Source organism: Caretta caretta, chromosome 15 (assembly GCF_965140235.1).
Source record: "Caretta caretta isolate rCarCar2 chromosome 15, rCarCar1.hap1, whole genome shotgun sequence".
In the NCBI taxonomy this organism is placed as follows: domain Eukaryota; kingdom Metazoa; phylum Chordata; order Testudines; family Cheloniidae; genus Caretta; species Caretta caretta.
Genome location: NC_134220.1, coordinates 8,285,461 through 8,300,065, shown reverse-complemented (window position 1 = coordinate 8,300,065; position 14,605 = coordinate 8,285,461). Strand labels below are relative to the sequence as shown.

Here is a 14,605-nt window from a genome sequence, read left to right as displayed (position 1 = left end):
TTTTGCTGAACATCTCTGGCAAAAGTTCTGAGGCCATGCTAACTTCCTACAAATTCACTGTTTTTGTTGTTTTCTGTTAGCTGCTTAGCTAAATAGCAATACTTCTTTGCCCTCATTAACTCCTTCACTGTCAACGCAAGCCACCTTTCCCCATCACCTTTGATTCTCTTTTCAAACACAAGCCTCCTTCCTGCTCTTTTTTGTCTTTGCAGGATTTTGCAGATTACTTCCTAGGAAAAAATTTAATATCTGGCATGGCCTCCCTATTCCTTGCTCTGCACTTTTCCTATTCTCTTCCACACCTGTAGTCAACACTGAGACTATCCTCAAGCTGTTGTCCAAATTCTTTTCTCTTCATCTTCAAATGCTTTGAATGTGCGGTCTGCAACTGCTTTCCTCCACTTCCATCTTTGACCCACCCCAATTCCAGCTTTCACCCTTGGCTTCCCACTGAAACTGCTCTCACCAAAGTCTAAAGACTCCTTTTTGGTCAATCTCCATGCTGGATTCTATCCTTATTCTCCACAACCTCTCTCTAGTTTTTGTCAGCCACTCCCTACTTCCTGAAATCATTTCCTGCACTGGTTTTGTGGCTTCATCCTGTCGCCTTTATTGCTCTTTTAGTGTCTTTAGTGGGTCGTCATTCTCTTCTATCCTCGCTTTCTTTTCCTCTTGTTTATCTTTAGGCCCTATATCTAAGTGATTTTTTTTTTAAATGTGGACCTGACTTTGACTTCCATTTTACGGCAATGACTCATAATTCTGGCTCTCTACTGTCATACTATATGTTCCTCACTTCAATCCAGCATCACAGACTGTCTTACATCCATTTGTGGATATGCATTTGTCATCTTAAACGCAACATGGCGAAAACAGTCTCTTGTTCTCTTCTTCCCCTGCTTTCTCTGTCATTGTGAGCAGCACCATTGTCCTTAATTCAGCCTTCTCTGAAAGCCACATATTTTAGACAGTGCATGCATCTTGCCTCTTCTTCCTATACAGTATTTCTAAAATCTGTCCTTTCTTTGCCAGCACAGCATAAACTCTTGTTCATGTGTTCATTGTTTCATGTATTGACTACTGCCATCTCCTCCTCCTTTCTGGGTTGGACTACTGCAGCCTTACTCTTCTCAATTTGATTAAAAATACTGTTGTTACAATCAACACTCCTACCATATCAGCATCTTATTTAGTTTCTGTGTTACCTTCCCTTTCCCCTTTATATCGAGGTTATGGCCCCATATCCATTATTTTTGCCTTAATCACTTTTACCCTTTCTTCTAGACCATCTCCTCTCCATAGAAAAAGACACCCCAAAACACATTTTCAGTTACTACTCTATTCTCCTTCATATCCCTTCTTAAGTAGGGTTGCCAGGTGTCGGGTGTCCAACCGGAACGCCAGGTTGAAAAGGGACCCTGGCGGCTCCGGTCAGCACTACTGACCAGGCTGTGAAAAGTCCGGTCAATGGCGCAGCAGGGCTAAGGCAGGCTCCCTACCTGCTCTGGCTGACTGCGGCTCCCAGAAGGAGCCAGCGGAGAGGCCAGGGGGCTCTGTGCGCAGCCCGTGCCCGCGAGTGCGGCCCCTGCAGCTCCCATTGGCTGGTTGCGGAGCCGGTGCTCAGGGCGGGGACAATGTGCAGAGCCCCCTGGCCCCTCCGCCTAGGAGCCAGACATGCGGGCTGCTTCTTGGACTCGCGGAAGGGAACCTGCCTTAGCCCCACTGCACTGTGGACCAGGAGCCGCCTGAGGTAAGGGCCGCCTGGCTGGAGCCCGCACCCTGAACCTCCTCCTGTACCCCAGCCCAAGGTCGGAACCCCCTCATACACCCAAACTGCCTCCTGGAGCCTGCACCCCCTCCTGCACCCCAGCCCTGAGCCCCCTCCTGCATCCCAACCCCTCATCCCTGGCTGCACTCTGAACCCCTTGGCCCAAACCCGGAGCCGCCTCCTGCACCCCCGACCCGTCATCTCCAGCCCCACCCCAAAGCCTGCATCCCAACCCCCAGCCCAGAGCTTCTTCCCATACCGTGAACCCCTCATTTCTGGCCCTCACCCCCAGCCGGAGCCCTCGCCTCTTCCTGCGCCCCAATCCCCTGCCCTAGCCTGGTGAAAGTGGGAGAGAGTGAGTGGAAGGGCAGAGCCTCTGAGAAGGGGGGCGGCAGGGGTGGGGCCAGGATGTTCAGTTTTGTGCTGTTAGAAAGTTGGCAACCCTGTTCTTAAGACTCATCTTTGACATGAGGCTTACAAAATTCTGCCTGGTTAGGCAGGTGATGAGGTGTGACTTTGCTTTTTCCATTTCTTATTCACTTGCTCTTACTAATTCCTTTGTAACTGCCATTCTTTGCTTTACATATACCCCTAATTAAAAGTTTAAAACCTATAATCAGCAAGCCCTGTAACTAACAAAGCTGTTCCAGTTCTTCAGTTTTCATTTTCATTGCATGTTTCATCCCTATTCCATACCCTTTCCCCGTTTGTGATTTTTAGGGCTTGTCTTTACTGCGGACTAACTTGGCACTGCTGCAGTTGATGCAGTGGCATTGATTTAGCGGGTCTGGTGAAGATGGAATAAGTCAATGGGAGAGTACTTTCCCATCGACCTCAGTATTTCACCTCAACAAGAGGTGGAAACTATGTCAACGGGAGAGCGTCTCCCTCTGACATAGCACGATGTAGACACATGGTAAGTCGATGTAAACTACGTCGAGGTAAGTTACGTAACTTACATCAACTTACCCTGCAGTGTAGGTAAGGCCTTGGATTGTAAACTCTTTAGGACAGGGATTGTGTCCATTTGTACAGTACCTAGCACAGTGGGGACCGTAACGGAGACTTCAGTAAATGTTTTGGGAAATGCAGTGAACCAGCTCGACATGATGACAACCTGGTTGTTGTGAAACAATGAAGGGTTTTACTATGTTTTGCTCCTAAAAATGTTTTATTCGCTCTAAAAGCTTGTTTGTTCCTTGTTTTGTTAGAACAATGGGGAAGCGGGGCTGCCCGTTGACGTGTTTAGCCACAGTGGCAGTAATTTTACCATTGTCAATTGAGAAATGAAACACAGGAATTAAAGTACAAAATCAGAAAGAAATAATATAAAACCATGAATATAAATTACATTTAAAGCAAAATAACTTAATGATTTTTTTTTTCCTTCATCAGGCTGAACTCACAGGCATCAAATGGCGTAGGTACAATTTTGAAGGTCATGGGGATTGTGGCCCCATCATTTCAGCCCCAGCCCAGGATGATCCAATTCTGCTCAGCTTCATCCGCTGCCTGCAGGCCAATTTGCTGTGTGTGTGGCGTCGTGATGTCAAACCGGATTGTAAAGAGTTATGGATATTCTGGTGGGGAGATGAACCAAACCTAGTAGATGTGATACATCGTGAACTACATAGTAAGTTGTTTTATTCCTTGTAAATCTCTAACTCTACAGTGGAAGGTTTTAAAGTAACTTTTGCATTTGACTTAGTTACAGTTTATGTATTCTGAATTCTGAAAAGCATGTAAATTCAACATTGCAGGTAGTACTCATTTGCAAATGAACCACAAGACAAGAATTGAAATGGACTTGGGATACTTGTAGTTTGGCTTGTGAATGGTTATGTTTTAGTGCAAACTCAAATGTGCTTGTAAAGTTAATGTAAGTACAGGTTTAAATAATTTAAAATATAGTATAAGGTAATTAGAAATTAGCTGATAGAACAAAGACACCTGCCCTGTAGAGTCAACTCAAGCCCATGGCATCTCATTTAAATCAGTGGGGTTCTTCATGGTTGCCTAGTCTGCCATGTTGATATCATTACACATTTAGAGCCTAAATGGAGAAAAGATGCAACAGGTGAGTATGACAGACAAAAGGAAGGAAAGAGATAGGGAGGAGAGAAGGGTAACAAAGATCCCACCTCTATTATTTAGGTATTGGACGCCTTGATGATTCTTGGTGGTTCCCAGTGTTTTGTTTAGTTTTTAAAGAATAAAATTGGCTATTCCTGCCTGATGCACATACATGGATCAGAAAAACCCATTGTGATATTTAAATCCCAAGTCTAAATTGCAGGGCTATCAAGTAGAAAAAAATATCATATGGTCTTTTTAGTTTAAGTTAAAAGAAAAGGAGTACTTGTGGCACCTTAGAGACTAACCAATTTATTTGAGCATGAGCTTTCGTGAGCTACAGCTCACTTCATCAGATGCATACCGTGGAAACTGCCATCTGATGAAGTGAGCTGTAGCTCACGAAAGCTCGTGCTCAAATAAATTGGTTAGTCTCTAAGGTGCCACAAGTACTCCTTTTCTTTTTGCGAATACAGACTAACACGGCTGTTCCTCTGATACCTTAGTTTAAGTTGAAGCTTTAACTTACATCCTTTTAATTATACACCACAACCAAATATGCTTTCCCAGCTTCTTGTCCTCAAAGAATGCAAACCTGGTTTCTTAAGAAATATAGTTGAGATTTTTATAGTTGACTACTCCCATTAATTTCAATGGAATTTATATGGTTAAATCTCTAGTCAGCTTTGAAAATCTCAGTGTAAGGTTTTTGCATTCCTTTACTATTAGGGGACACTTTTTAGCTGTTCCTTAATTTTCTCCTTAATTTTTTCTACATTGTGTTTTTTCTCCTATTTAACTATTATCCATTTTTCCTGTCAGAGATGGACTTTTACTCTTTATATACCTAATTTCCCTAGTTCCATCAACTGTTTAAAAAAAATTGTTCACATTTTCAGGGTGCTCAGTTGCCTAATTCTGTAAACCTTGTTTGAAGGATTTTCAGACCATTTTGGAATCAAAAACGTACAGTAAGGAGGAACTTGCCTCTTGCCATAAGTTCCTCTGTCTGTAGTCTTTGCCACCAAAACAACTATAAGGCAGTAAACCTTGCAGACTAGTGCAAATGTACACTTTGCTGTGTTTGTCCACTGTGCATAGTTGTCCTGTCCCCCCGCATGTAATTTTTGGGGCGTGGCCTATTGTATTGCTGTACTACTTTTATCCTGTTTTGTAACATACTAACATTGTCATACTCACGTCTTTACAGAATTCATGTTTTCATGAATACCAGATTGTTTACTTGGCAATGTAACCCGTGAAATCTCAAAACTGAGGTGCCTTCTGTGTGTCTCTAGCTCTAGGCCTGTTTCATGCAGGTAGCAATGAAGTCATGTATAATTAAAGAGATGGCTCAGAAGTGCTGCATCAAGCTATTCCACTAATGTTAATTTTTTATGAGGCACCTGTTCGGAGTGAAGGCACGCGTGACATTCCTACTTACCCAGCTAAGCTTTAATAATATATACTTATTCCCTTTATGAAATGTCATTTATTTAATATTTCAAATGCAGTGTGGGACTTAAGTGAGTTAAGTGATCTTTTTATTAGAAGGAAATTGCAGCTTGCATTTTCCATTTTTATTGTAAAAGGGTATAGCTGATTTACACATCATGTTATAGGTAACAACATTATAGTAGTTACTGCTTCCAGAGATAACAGTACCTTGAGACATGTAATTTCTGATGAGCTTGTTTGATATGGTTTGGAATAGCATATAGCAAAAAGAAAATATTATCACTTTGTTGTGGATTTAAATTTGGCACAGGATCAAGGGAACTGTGTTGTCCAGCATTTTATGAAGCGACCAAGAATAAAAATTTTTAAGCGTGATCTAGTCTGTGAATTCTGTACAGTGGCACCTTTCCAGCAGCAGTGTCATACTGACTAAGATTGTATGTATGTAGTCATTTTCACACTGCCAGCATTACTAGGAAAGTGCAGTTGTACTGGAGTACAGCCACTATCACTTTGGGTGATCGTTCTTCTTTACTGCTAAAGATGCCTCAAACAAAAGGGAAAGAAAGGAAGCCTCTGAAACAAAATGATTGTAGGGAGAGATGTGTGGAAAGAGAAGGATGTTGAGGTTAGTGAAGGGGAAAGTAGGAGCAGTTCATGCATTTTCAGTGGAGGAACTACATGGAGACTGAATATGGAAGAGAAGAGAGACCCTGAGAAGAGGGGACAGAAGTACTTCCACTGATTGGATGGGTAGTTGCAAGAAACTGAGAAGTTACACCCACTGCCACATTTAAAAAAAAAAAAATTTATACCAGTCCCTCGCTAGAACACGGGATTTGGGATCCATGCGCTGTACCGTGTTAAAATGAATTCCAATTAAAGTAATTACATTTGGGATTCATGGCCATGACCGCATTATATGCAAATTCGTGTTATATAGACGCGTGTTCTAGCGAGGGTCTGGTGTATTTATTTATTTGGAATCTTCATCTCCATTTGTAAGAGTATGAAATCACTGCTGTTGGGATTTTGTGGTTCCCAATAGCTTTAATGTGCTTTTCATACATCACAAGCAAGTTTATTACATTCTGCTACTAATTGTCCTTAATTATACTTATGCTGCTTTAATTGTTCAAAAAATACAATATATTGCTATTGTAGTGTGCCATTTAACTACAGTGATTGCATGGTGACTGTTCATCACCTGTCTGGAATTGCAACATCCATTACAGAAAGGAGTCATTTCTGGGGTGGAATACCTGCAATTGTTTAAGAACACACACTAGAACTACAAAATAATTTAAGACAAAAGTAAAGAATCTTATCAACACTGCAGGAGAATTTGCATAGAATGCAATTTCCCAAATTAAAATTGAGACAAGACACTGAGATTAGCATACTGCTGACGAAAGTTCCACTGGATCTTTATTACTAAGTGATCAGCTTTGTACATATCACCTAAAAGATAGCAACTCTGGAAGCACATAGACCCTTAACAGCAAGGTAGGCCACTGGTTCATTATCGACTCTGATAGAGTCATACAGATTTTAACATAAGACCATTGATTGTAATCATTTAGTTTTTTTTAATTAGCCAGACATTGCATATTGTTTTAAAGAGAATGGAGTGATTTTAAATCATGATCTAAAAATTGCATATTAAAAATAATCCTGTGCAGGTTTTGTAAAAATGAATTTGAGAGTTTGTGCTACTGCAACTTTAGATAAAAATTTATAATTAACCAAATGATACTTTTTTAAAACCCACATCAGTTAGATCTTCTTTGAATTTTACAAAACTGCTGTATGAACACATTTTTGTTCAAAAACATTTTTTTTTTTTTTTAGAATTAGAGCCCTAATCCTGAAAACCATTAAGCAGGTGTGTAACTTCAGTCACATGAGTAGTCTCATTGACTTCAATGGACTATGCATATGCTTAAATTGCTTGGATCATCGGGGTTTAAAATTGTATTTTCATTAAATATTCTTCTCTTAGTGGACTAATATCTTTGTCACGTTATAACAAAATCATTTTAGTAGTAACAATGAAAAGTTATGTAGACTTTCAATATGTTAATAGAGTTAGTTATTGTGAATTTTTAGTATACACTGACTGAATTGTCAATGGAAAGTTAAAGTTAAGTTCCTAAACTCTAGTTAGGCAACTAAGGGTGGGATTTGCAAAGGCACTTAAGTGATTTGGGAGCACAGTTCCCATCAACTTCAAACTGCAGACCCTGTATGGAAAAATATAATCTGGTTGAAGTATTTTAGTTTTCTTGACTTGTGGAAGTTCAGTATATCAGAAACTGGTATTGGTTGGAGTAATGGTGCACGCCATTTATCAGTTTTGAGTTTTTCTCCCCACAGTAAGGGTATTCGTGAGGTCCTGGGGATTTTTATTTTTCAGAGTAGAACGAACATTTTCAGTATGAAATTTCTTAGCAGAAAATCTTTGTGTAAAGTCTGAAATTCTACTAACAGGAAACCAATTAAAGAAACAAGAACAAAATATCTACTCTATCAATTTAGGGCTATAAAATAAAAAGTAAAGAACTAGCAACATCTAAATAAAATTGATGTAAATAAATATGTGATTTAATAGAAAAACTCCCCCCCCCCCCATGGTTTTTATCCATCCTGGTTTGAAACAGAGGAGTTAATTTTATAGAACATTGTATTATTGATGCCACAATCATGCTTCTAATTATAATAGTTAGTAGAAAGCTTACATGAGGAACTCTTTTTTAAAAGAGCTTTTAAAATAGTGAAGACATGCTTAATATATCCTTGCAGGAGGGAATCCGGTTTTGTTGAAAATTTTCTCTTGATTTATGAGTTTGTTTTTGTAATGTAAGTGCTCTTCTTTGCTTTCACTTATTTTTGGAAAACTGGTGGATGAACATGTAGATAGTTAAATGCTGCCATCAAATAAATAGTAAAGTTGTTGCTTTTAAACTTTATGCAATGTTTTTATGGATTATGGAGTAGCAGTTGTGACTTTTTTCCCTATAAGTTTGTTTGCACACACCCCGACCTCCTCTATACCAAACTGTTTTTTAAACATTGCAGTCAGACTATAGATACGTATCTGTGGGGAGGAAGGGAAGATAACTTTTTTTCTAACCCTGTCTTTAAAACAAAACAAATTAACTGACATTTTGGGTGGGTGGGAGGAAATTAGATGTCATTGCAAGTTTGAAAACTTTCAAATTCTTTTTTGTCATTGGATATCTTCAGAAAGAAAGAGGGTCTGAAAGTTCCAGTTTAATTTATGGATTCCATTTTATGTGTTTGTGTCTTTTGACACTGTAAATCCAATAAAAAGAAAAGGAGTACTTGTGGCACCTTAGAGACTAACCAGTTTATTTGAGCATGAGCTTTCATGAGCTACAGCACAGACTAACACGGCTGTTACTCTGAAACCTGTAAATCCAATGTTAATTAAAAAAAATGTTCTGAAATAAGACCTTAAAGTTCCTTCAGCATCTGGCAGATCTCTCAGGAACATAGTGTGTGGCAGCCTCTGTGTATCTTAAAAAGCATGTAGAAGTCCATAAACAACTTATTTGCTATCTGTTGCATAGGTCCTGTGCACTTTTTAACCCCATATTACCTCCTCCTCACCTTAGGAAATAGGTATAAAGTTCACAAATGAGCATGTTAATAGTCTGTAGTAAAGCAAAACTTTTAAGATTTAATGATTTGTGAAAGGGTTAACTCCCCTGGAATGTCTTGTGGCTTTGTCTATGTACTTTTAAGTGTGCAGCCTACTGATGTGGGCATCTTAAACCTTGTCCCCCACTGTTTATGTGGTATAGCACTTATATGAACCATGGGAGCATACAGGGTTTATGGTGTGCATAGTCACATAGAATAGAAACAATGCTGCTGGATAGGTCCTTGATATCTATATGAAGTTTAAGAGTAGGTATTTTGTATTGCTGTTCGAAGATGAATTGGAAGGTACGTGTCTGTTTTTGTACATTTTATTATGAGTAGATGATGCATACACTGATTGTACTGTGCAGTAGTGATATGCTACACACATCATGGTTGAAGCTGTGTGGTGTAAAGTGTGTGTAGGGAAAGGGGGTCAGAGTTAAGTTTGGGTTTGATACTTCAGTGGTGCTTGATCATAGGTGCACTTAGCTTCTAATTTGGTGGTTTAATTTATATTACTGTGCCTTTTTATACAAAGCTGTGTAAAACTGTTAATTACCTATATGCAGTATGGGCTTCCATAGCGTTACCACAAAAGCTGTATGGCTAGATTCATGGTCAAGAGACCTTACTGTTAAGATTAGGCTGGCTGCTCTTATTTCTTGAGGTCTGATTTGTGGGAATTCTGAAAGTGAATTTAAAACAATCACCCAACACAACAGTGGGTTTGTTTCTTTAACTTAAAAATCCCATCTGGTGGTTCTTTGGAAAATTCTCCCTCCTGTTAAAAGTAGACAGTGCAAATAAGATCCAAAAGAAGATTGGAATGTTCATTGAGGGGGACATGTGCCAAGTGTTTTTGGCCCACTGATGTCTGAGCTAGAGGTTTGCAGACAAAAGGTATAAATGTTTAAGAAGAGTCTTATGCTTGCTACTAATTACCAGTTCTGTTGCTTGAAATTGTAGTTGGCTTTCTTGGGTGCTTCAATAACAACAGAATTTCCTATTCCCATTAGCTCAGTGAGGGTGTGAAATCTAATCCATTGCTTCCTTTTCGTATCAGATTGCCCTCTTAAATACCATAGATATCTCCCAGAGAGGATCTAATCTGCAGTACCTAATGTCAGGTTTTAGAGTAGGAGTTTGGTTAGTCTGTATCCGCAAAAAGAAAAGGAGTACTTGTGGCACCGTAGAGACTAACAAATTTATTTGAGCATAAGCTTTTGTGAGCTACAGCTCACTTCATCGGATGCATTAATAAAATGGTCCTTCCATTGGTGATAGAAACGCATGCATGAAATCTGCCAAATTTCTAATTTTACCATTGCATCTGGGGGATTTCCTTGCACTCATTAAATGTTCACACTCTTTGTATTATATTCCTGTTGATCCTAGTCCCCATTAGTTAATAGGGGGCGTCCTCTCTGATTTACATTGTCCACTTTGGCTTTGAATAAGCGTTGCAAGTGTTCATGGAAAATGATGGAAGTCATCCCAACTGTGTTGACGAAGGAAAAGGCTTAGGTATGATTCTCTATCTCTGTACTGATTCATCAAGAATTCTACTTCTGATTCCACAAATGATGTGGACATATTTGTTCATATGTTCCAGGAATTAAAGTTTATAGTAAACTGTAATGAAAAGTTTCTTATCTGTAGCGCAAGAGCTGGTTTATCTAAGAATCCATTGTCAGATTCTTCCTTTCCTAAACATAATTGATCAAGTTTGCCCTATAATCCTGTATGTCAAACCCTTTGTTTCCTGTGGTTTTAGTCTTTTCTTTCGCTATTGTACTCAGTGTCTGATTCTTGAGACAGACCCTTGCTTTTACATCCAGTCCAGTAGTGTTGCACTTCCATGAATCCTTTGAAGATATTCTCTCAAACTGAGGATACTGATAATTGTACAATATTGGTTGCAGGATGTTAGTGTTTTGAAGGAAATTCCGTTACAAAAACCAAAATGGCTTATTCTTTGCAGGTAAATCTTTAGGGGTAGAGAGCTTATCTGTGGTTACTCAGTACTTTTACTTGAATTGGCGATACAGTTAAAATCCTGCCTATGTTGAAAGATGGAACTGTGGTTTAGTCCTGCCCACAGGCAATTGTGTTGTAATGAAGTGTGCTTACACGAGAAGGAATAAAATCTAGCTAGAAACAGAATTTTGTATATCTTTTGAAAGCTTTTCAGCTTAAAAAGCAGATGTCAGTATCAACTAAATAATGATTACTATTTAATGTAAAAAATACTAAGGTATAGCTGAAAATAGTGGTAATTTAGAAGGTTTGAATTGTGAGGGTAGAAGTTACAAGGACCTTTGTAGTACAAAATTAAACAAATCTCACTACTGGAAAGCCATTAGTTATTGAAAAATCTGTCTCTTTGCTCATTACTGATGATAAGAACTTTTAAGAGATTTGTTTTCTTAATTCTCCAGAACACACATTGTTTTAATAGCTTTGAGATCATTAAATTTTTACTTCTTTCAGTTAACTAAATGAGAATTCAATTTTTTTTAAGTTGCAAAATTGTGCTGTCACCCTTGGATTCTACAGTCCATTAATTGGAGTGTAATCACTGCTAGTTAAGGTTTGGATTAGACAAAATAAACTTTTTTGTAAGAAGGCATATTAAATGAGGCTATTGTGTCCTCATTTGGGATTAAGAAATTGCTTCATGGGAAAGTGCCAGCTCCTCTTACACACATGAGATTGACAAGAGCTTTACTATGTCTGTGCAAGATGTCTTCATTTTGTTTTGTTTCCCCTTTTAAACAAGTCTCCCCCCCACCTCCCAAACTCTTTAGAACTGGTTTTATGTTACATGCAGCCAGTGTATAGTTCATTTTAATGAATCCATCTCATTTCTAAATGGGAGAATCGTTGAGAATTTTGTTTCTGGTTTTCATATAGGCACTTGGATATTCTTTTTTCATATTAACAAAAATATTGGAGGTTTATAGTTGTCATGTAAGGGAATATATATACTCCCACATCAACAGCTTGTAGTTAATGATGCATCTTTCTGAACTGATTGAAGAAACCACTGACTACATTGATGTTTTCTCCCCACATAATTTGTAGTATGTGGTACTTCAGATTGCTTTAATTTCTGTTGTTAGTCAAGGCCCACGTGTCAGGTACTGTAATCTTTTTTTAGTATTGCACTTTTAATCTTTTCATATTTGAAGTTTTCTTTTGAAACCGTTACAAAGTGTATTATAACTATAAAAGGGAAATTTCAGAAGAAAAACTATTCGTAATTAAAGGTACCTTTAGAGACTACAAAAGTAAACTCTTCCCTCTCTGTTCCTCCTCCTTCAAAGAGGCTAAGTTTCAAGCAGAGAGTGCGAGGTATTCAAGGATCTTAACTATTGCAGAAGTTTTATTAATCTCACAAGAACTACATTAACTACTGTTTTCCTGCTACTTTTTTTTTTTTTTTTTTGGAAAAAGTGAGATTGTATCTGTTGTAAAATAGTAACTTCCATTGTGCACTGGTTATCTAAATGATTTTTGCGCATAGCTATTTCAATAATATTAGATTTAATAGGTGGTTATATATATCTAGGAAGGAAAGTAAAATACAGGATTCTGAATTTGATAAGCGATAGATGTTAACTTTTGTAAAAATATGGCAAGATCATCTTGAAAATCTTTTAAAAGCTAGAAAGAAGTACTACTACTAAATTAGAAAGAACTATTAAACAAAAAGTGCTTGGAATTAACTAGAGTGTTGAGTTGAAGTTGAAGTCCAACTTTTGAATGTAAATAAAAATCTATGTTTTACCACAGGCAGCTCAGTGAACCAAGTAATTAGTTTTTTCCATGAAAAATTAGACATTATGCTGAGGCTTCAGCAGAGCAGTATGTAAAGGATTTATATGCTAGTTATATTAAAATTAAACAATCATTAAAAGATTGTATTTTAAAAGTGCTGCTTGAGGGGAAAACGAAGAAATCTAATCAGAATTTATGTTTTTGCTATGCATTGTGCAAATTTAAGCAATATCATCTACAGTAGTTGATGTTTTTTGCTTCAGGGAATCCTTTTTCCAGTGAAATGAAGTCACTTAACTGTGTAAAGTAAATCTAGGTTAGCTTCAAGTGAAATCTGCATTTATAGAATTCATTACTAATGTCTGTATTTTCATGTACCAAGTCATCCTGTGAACAAAGGCACAGGTTGGGTGTTAAATTAATCTTTAAAACTAGATGAACTGTTACCTTTGAATACATATAGATTCATATTTTTCTAATATCATATAAATAATGAATGCTTGTACATAAGCCATATGATACTGTGTAACAAATATGAAATAGAAGCAAGACTGTTTTGAAGTTCTCCTAGTTTCTCTTTTAAAGGAAAAATTTTCCATTACATAAATCATTTGCTCTTTTGTTCTTTATAATCTTATCACTGCTCATTATAGTTTTACATGAAAATTTTTGTCCCTAAAACAATAAGATTATTGCATCTTTTAATTAGGCTCTTAGTTATCTTCTTAGCTATATTTTGTGAGCATTATTATCTGAAGATCTGACTGTATTTCCATTTTTTGCATAATATATATATACACACTTTTGCATATAGGATAATAATTTATCCTTTGTTTTCTATGCAGTTGCAGTCTTCAATGAAGTGTGAGCCACAGTACAATAAATTAAGAAATGTTTCTGAACGTAAATGTGCTCTGCTAAATAATAGAACTTGTTGTATGGGATCTAATACATTTTTAGCTGAAATAATAATCCATAAATTTGCATAGAGAAGAATATCCTTGCACAGAACTGTAAAAAAATCACAGGTAGTAAAGCAGTATGTGAAATGCAGAGGCTAGTAGGAACTTTGTTCAAAAAATGAAATAAGACTCTCCTCTCTGTTCATTCCCTATGAGTATTGCTTGAAAAAATCTTTTGCAGTTAAAAAAACAGCCATATTGTCAGAAGATGTCACATATAGCAATCATTCATGTAATGAAAAGTAAAATCTGTTCACAGTCCAATACTTCGTTGGAATGGAATTAATGTTTTAAATACATACTAACACCTTTATAAGGAAAAGAGGCAGGGAGACCCTTACTAGCATGTTGTCCTTTTTAAAATAACAACAGATCCCTTCAAAAAACATACGGGGATTTGAAAGCCAGGAAGTGACAGTGTAAACTTAATAGTAATTCTATATGAAAATATTATACCTACTATTGTTACTTAGATTCATAGATACTAGGGTCAGAAGGGACCATTATGATCATCTAGTCTGACCTCCTGCACAACGCAGGCCACAGAATTTCACCCACCCACTCCTGCGCAAAACCTCTCACCTATGTCTGAGCTATTGAAGTCCTCAAATCGTGATTTAAAGACTTCAAGGAGCAGAGAATCCTCTAGCAAGTGACCCGTGCCCCATGCTACAGAGGAAGGCGAAAAACCTCCAGGGCCTCTTCCCTGGAGGAAAATTCCTTCCCGACCCCAAATATGGTGATCAGCTAAACCCTGAGCATATGGGCAAGATTCATCAGCCAGCTACTACAGAAAATTTTTTCCTGGGTAACTCGGATCCCACCCCATCTAACATCCCATCACAGGCCATTAGGCCTATTTACCATGAATATTTAACTACCAAAACCATGTTAT

The 14,605-nt window shown here is 37.8% G+C and overlaps 1 protein-coding gene across 2 annotated transcripts in view; it reads left to right on the top strand.

Moving 5' to 3' along the window:
* MED13L (mediator complex subunit 13L) overlaps window positions 1-14,605 on the top strand; it is a 452,622-nt gene that overhangs the window by 50,462 nt on the left and 387,555 nt on the right. The window contains exon 2 of one of the 2 annotated variants that reach the window (XM_048821992.2): window positions 3,164-3,401. In XM_048821992.2, the coding sequence (XP_048677949.1) occupies window positions 3,164-3,401 (238 nt within the window). Of the gene's footprint in view, window positions 1-3,163; window positions 3,402-14,605 lie in introns of those variants that run through there. The other variant, XM_048821995.2, reaches the window with a different exon arrangement.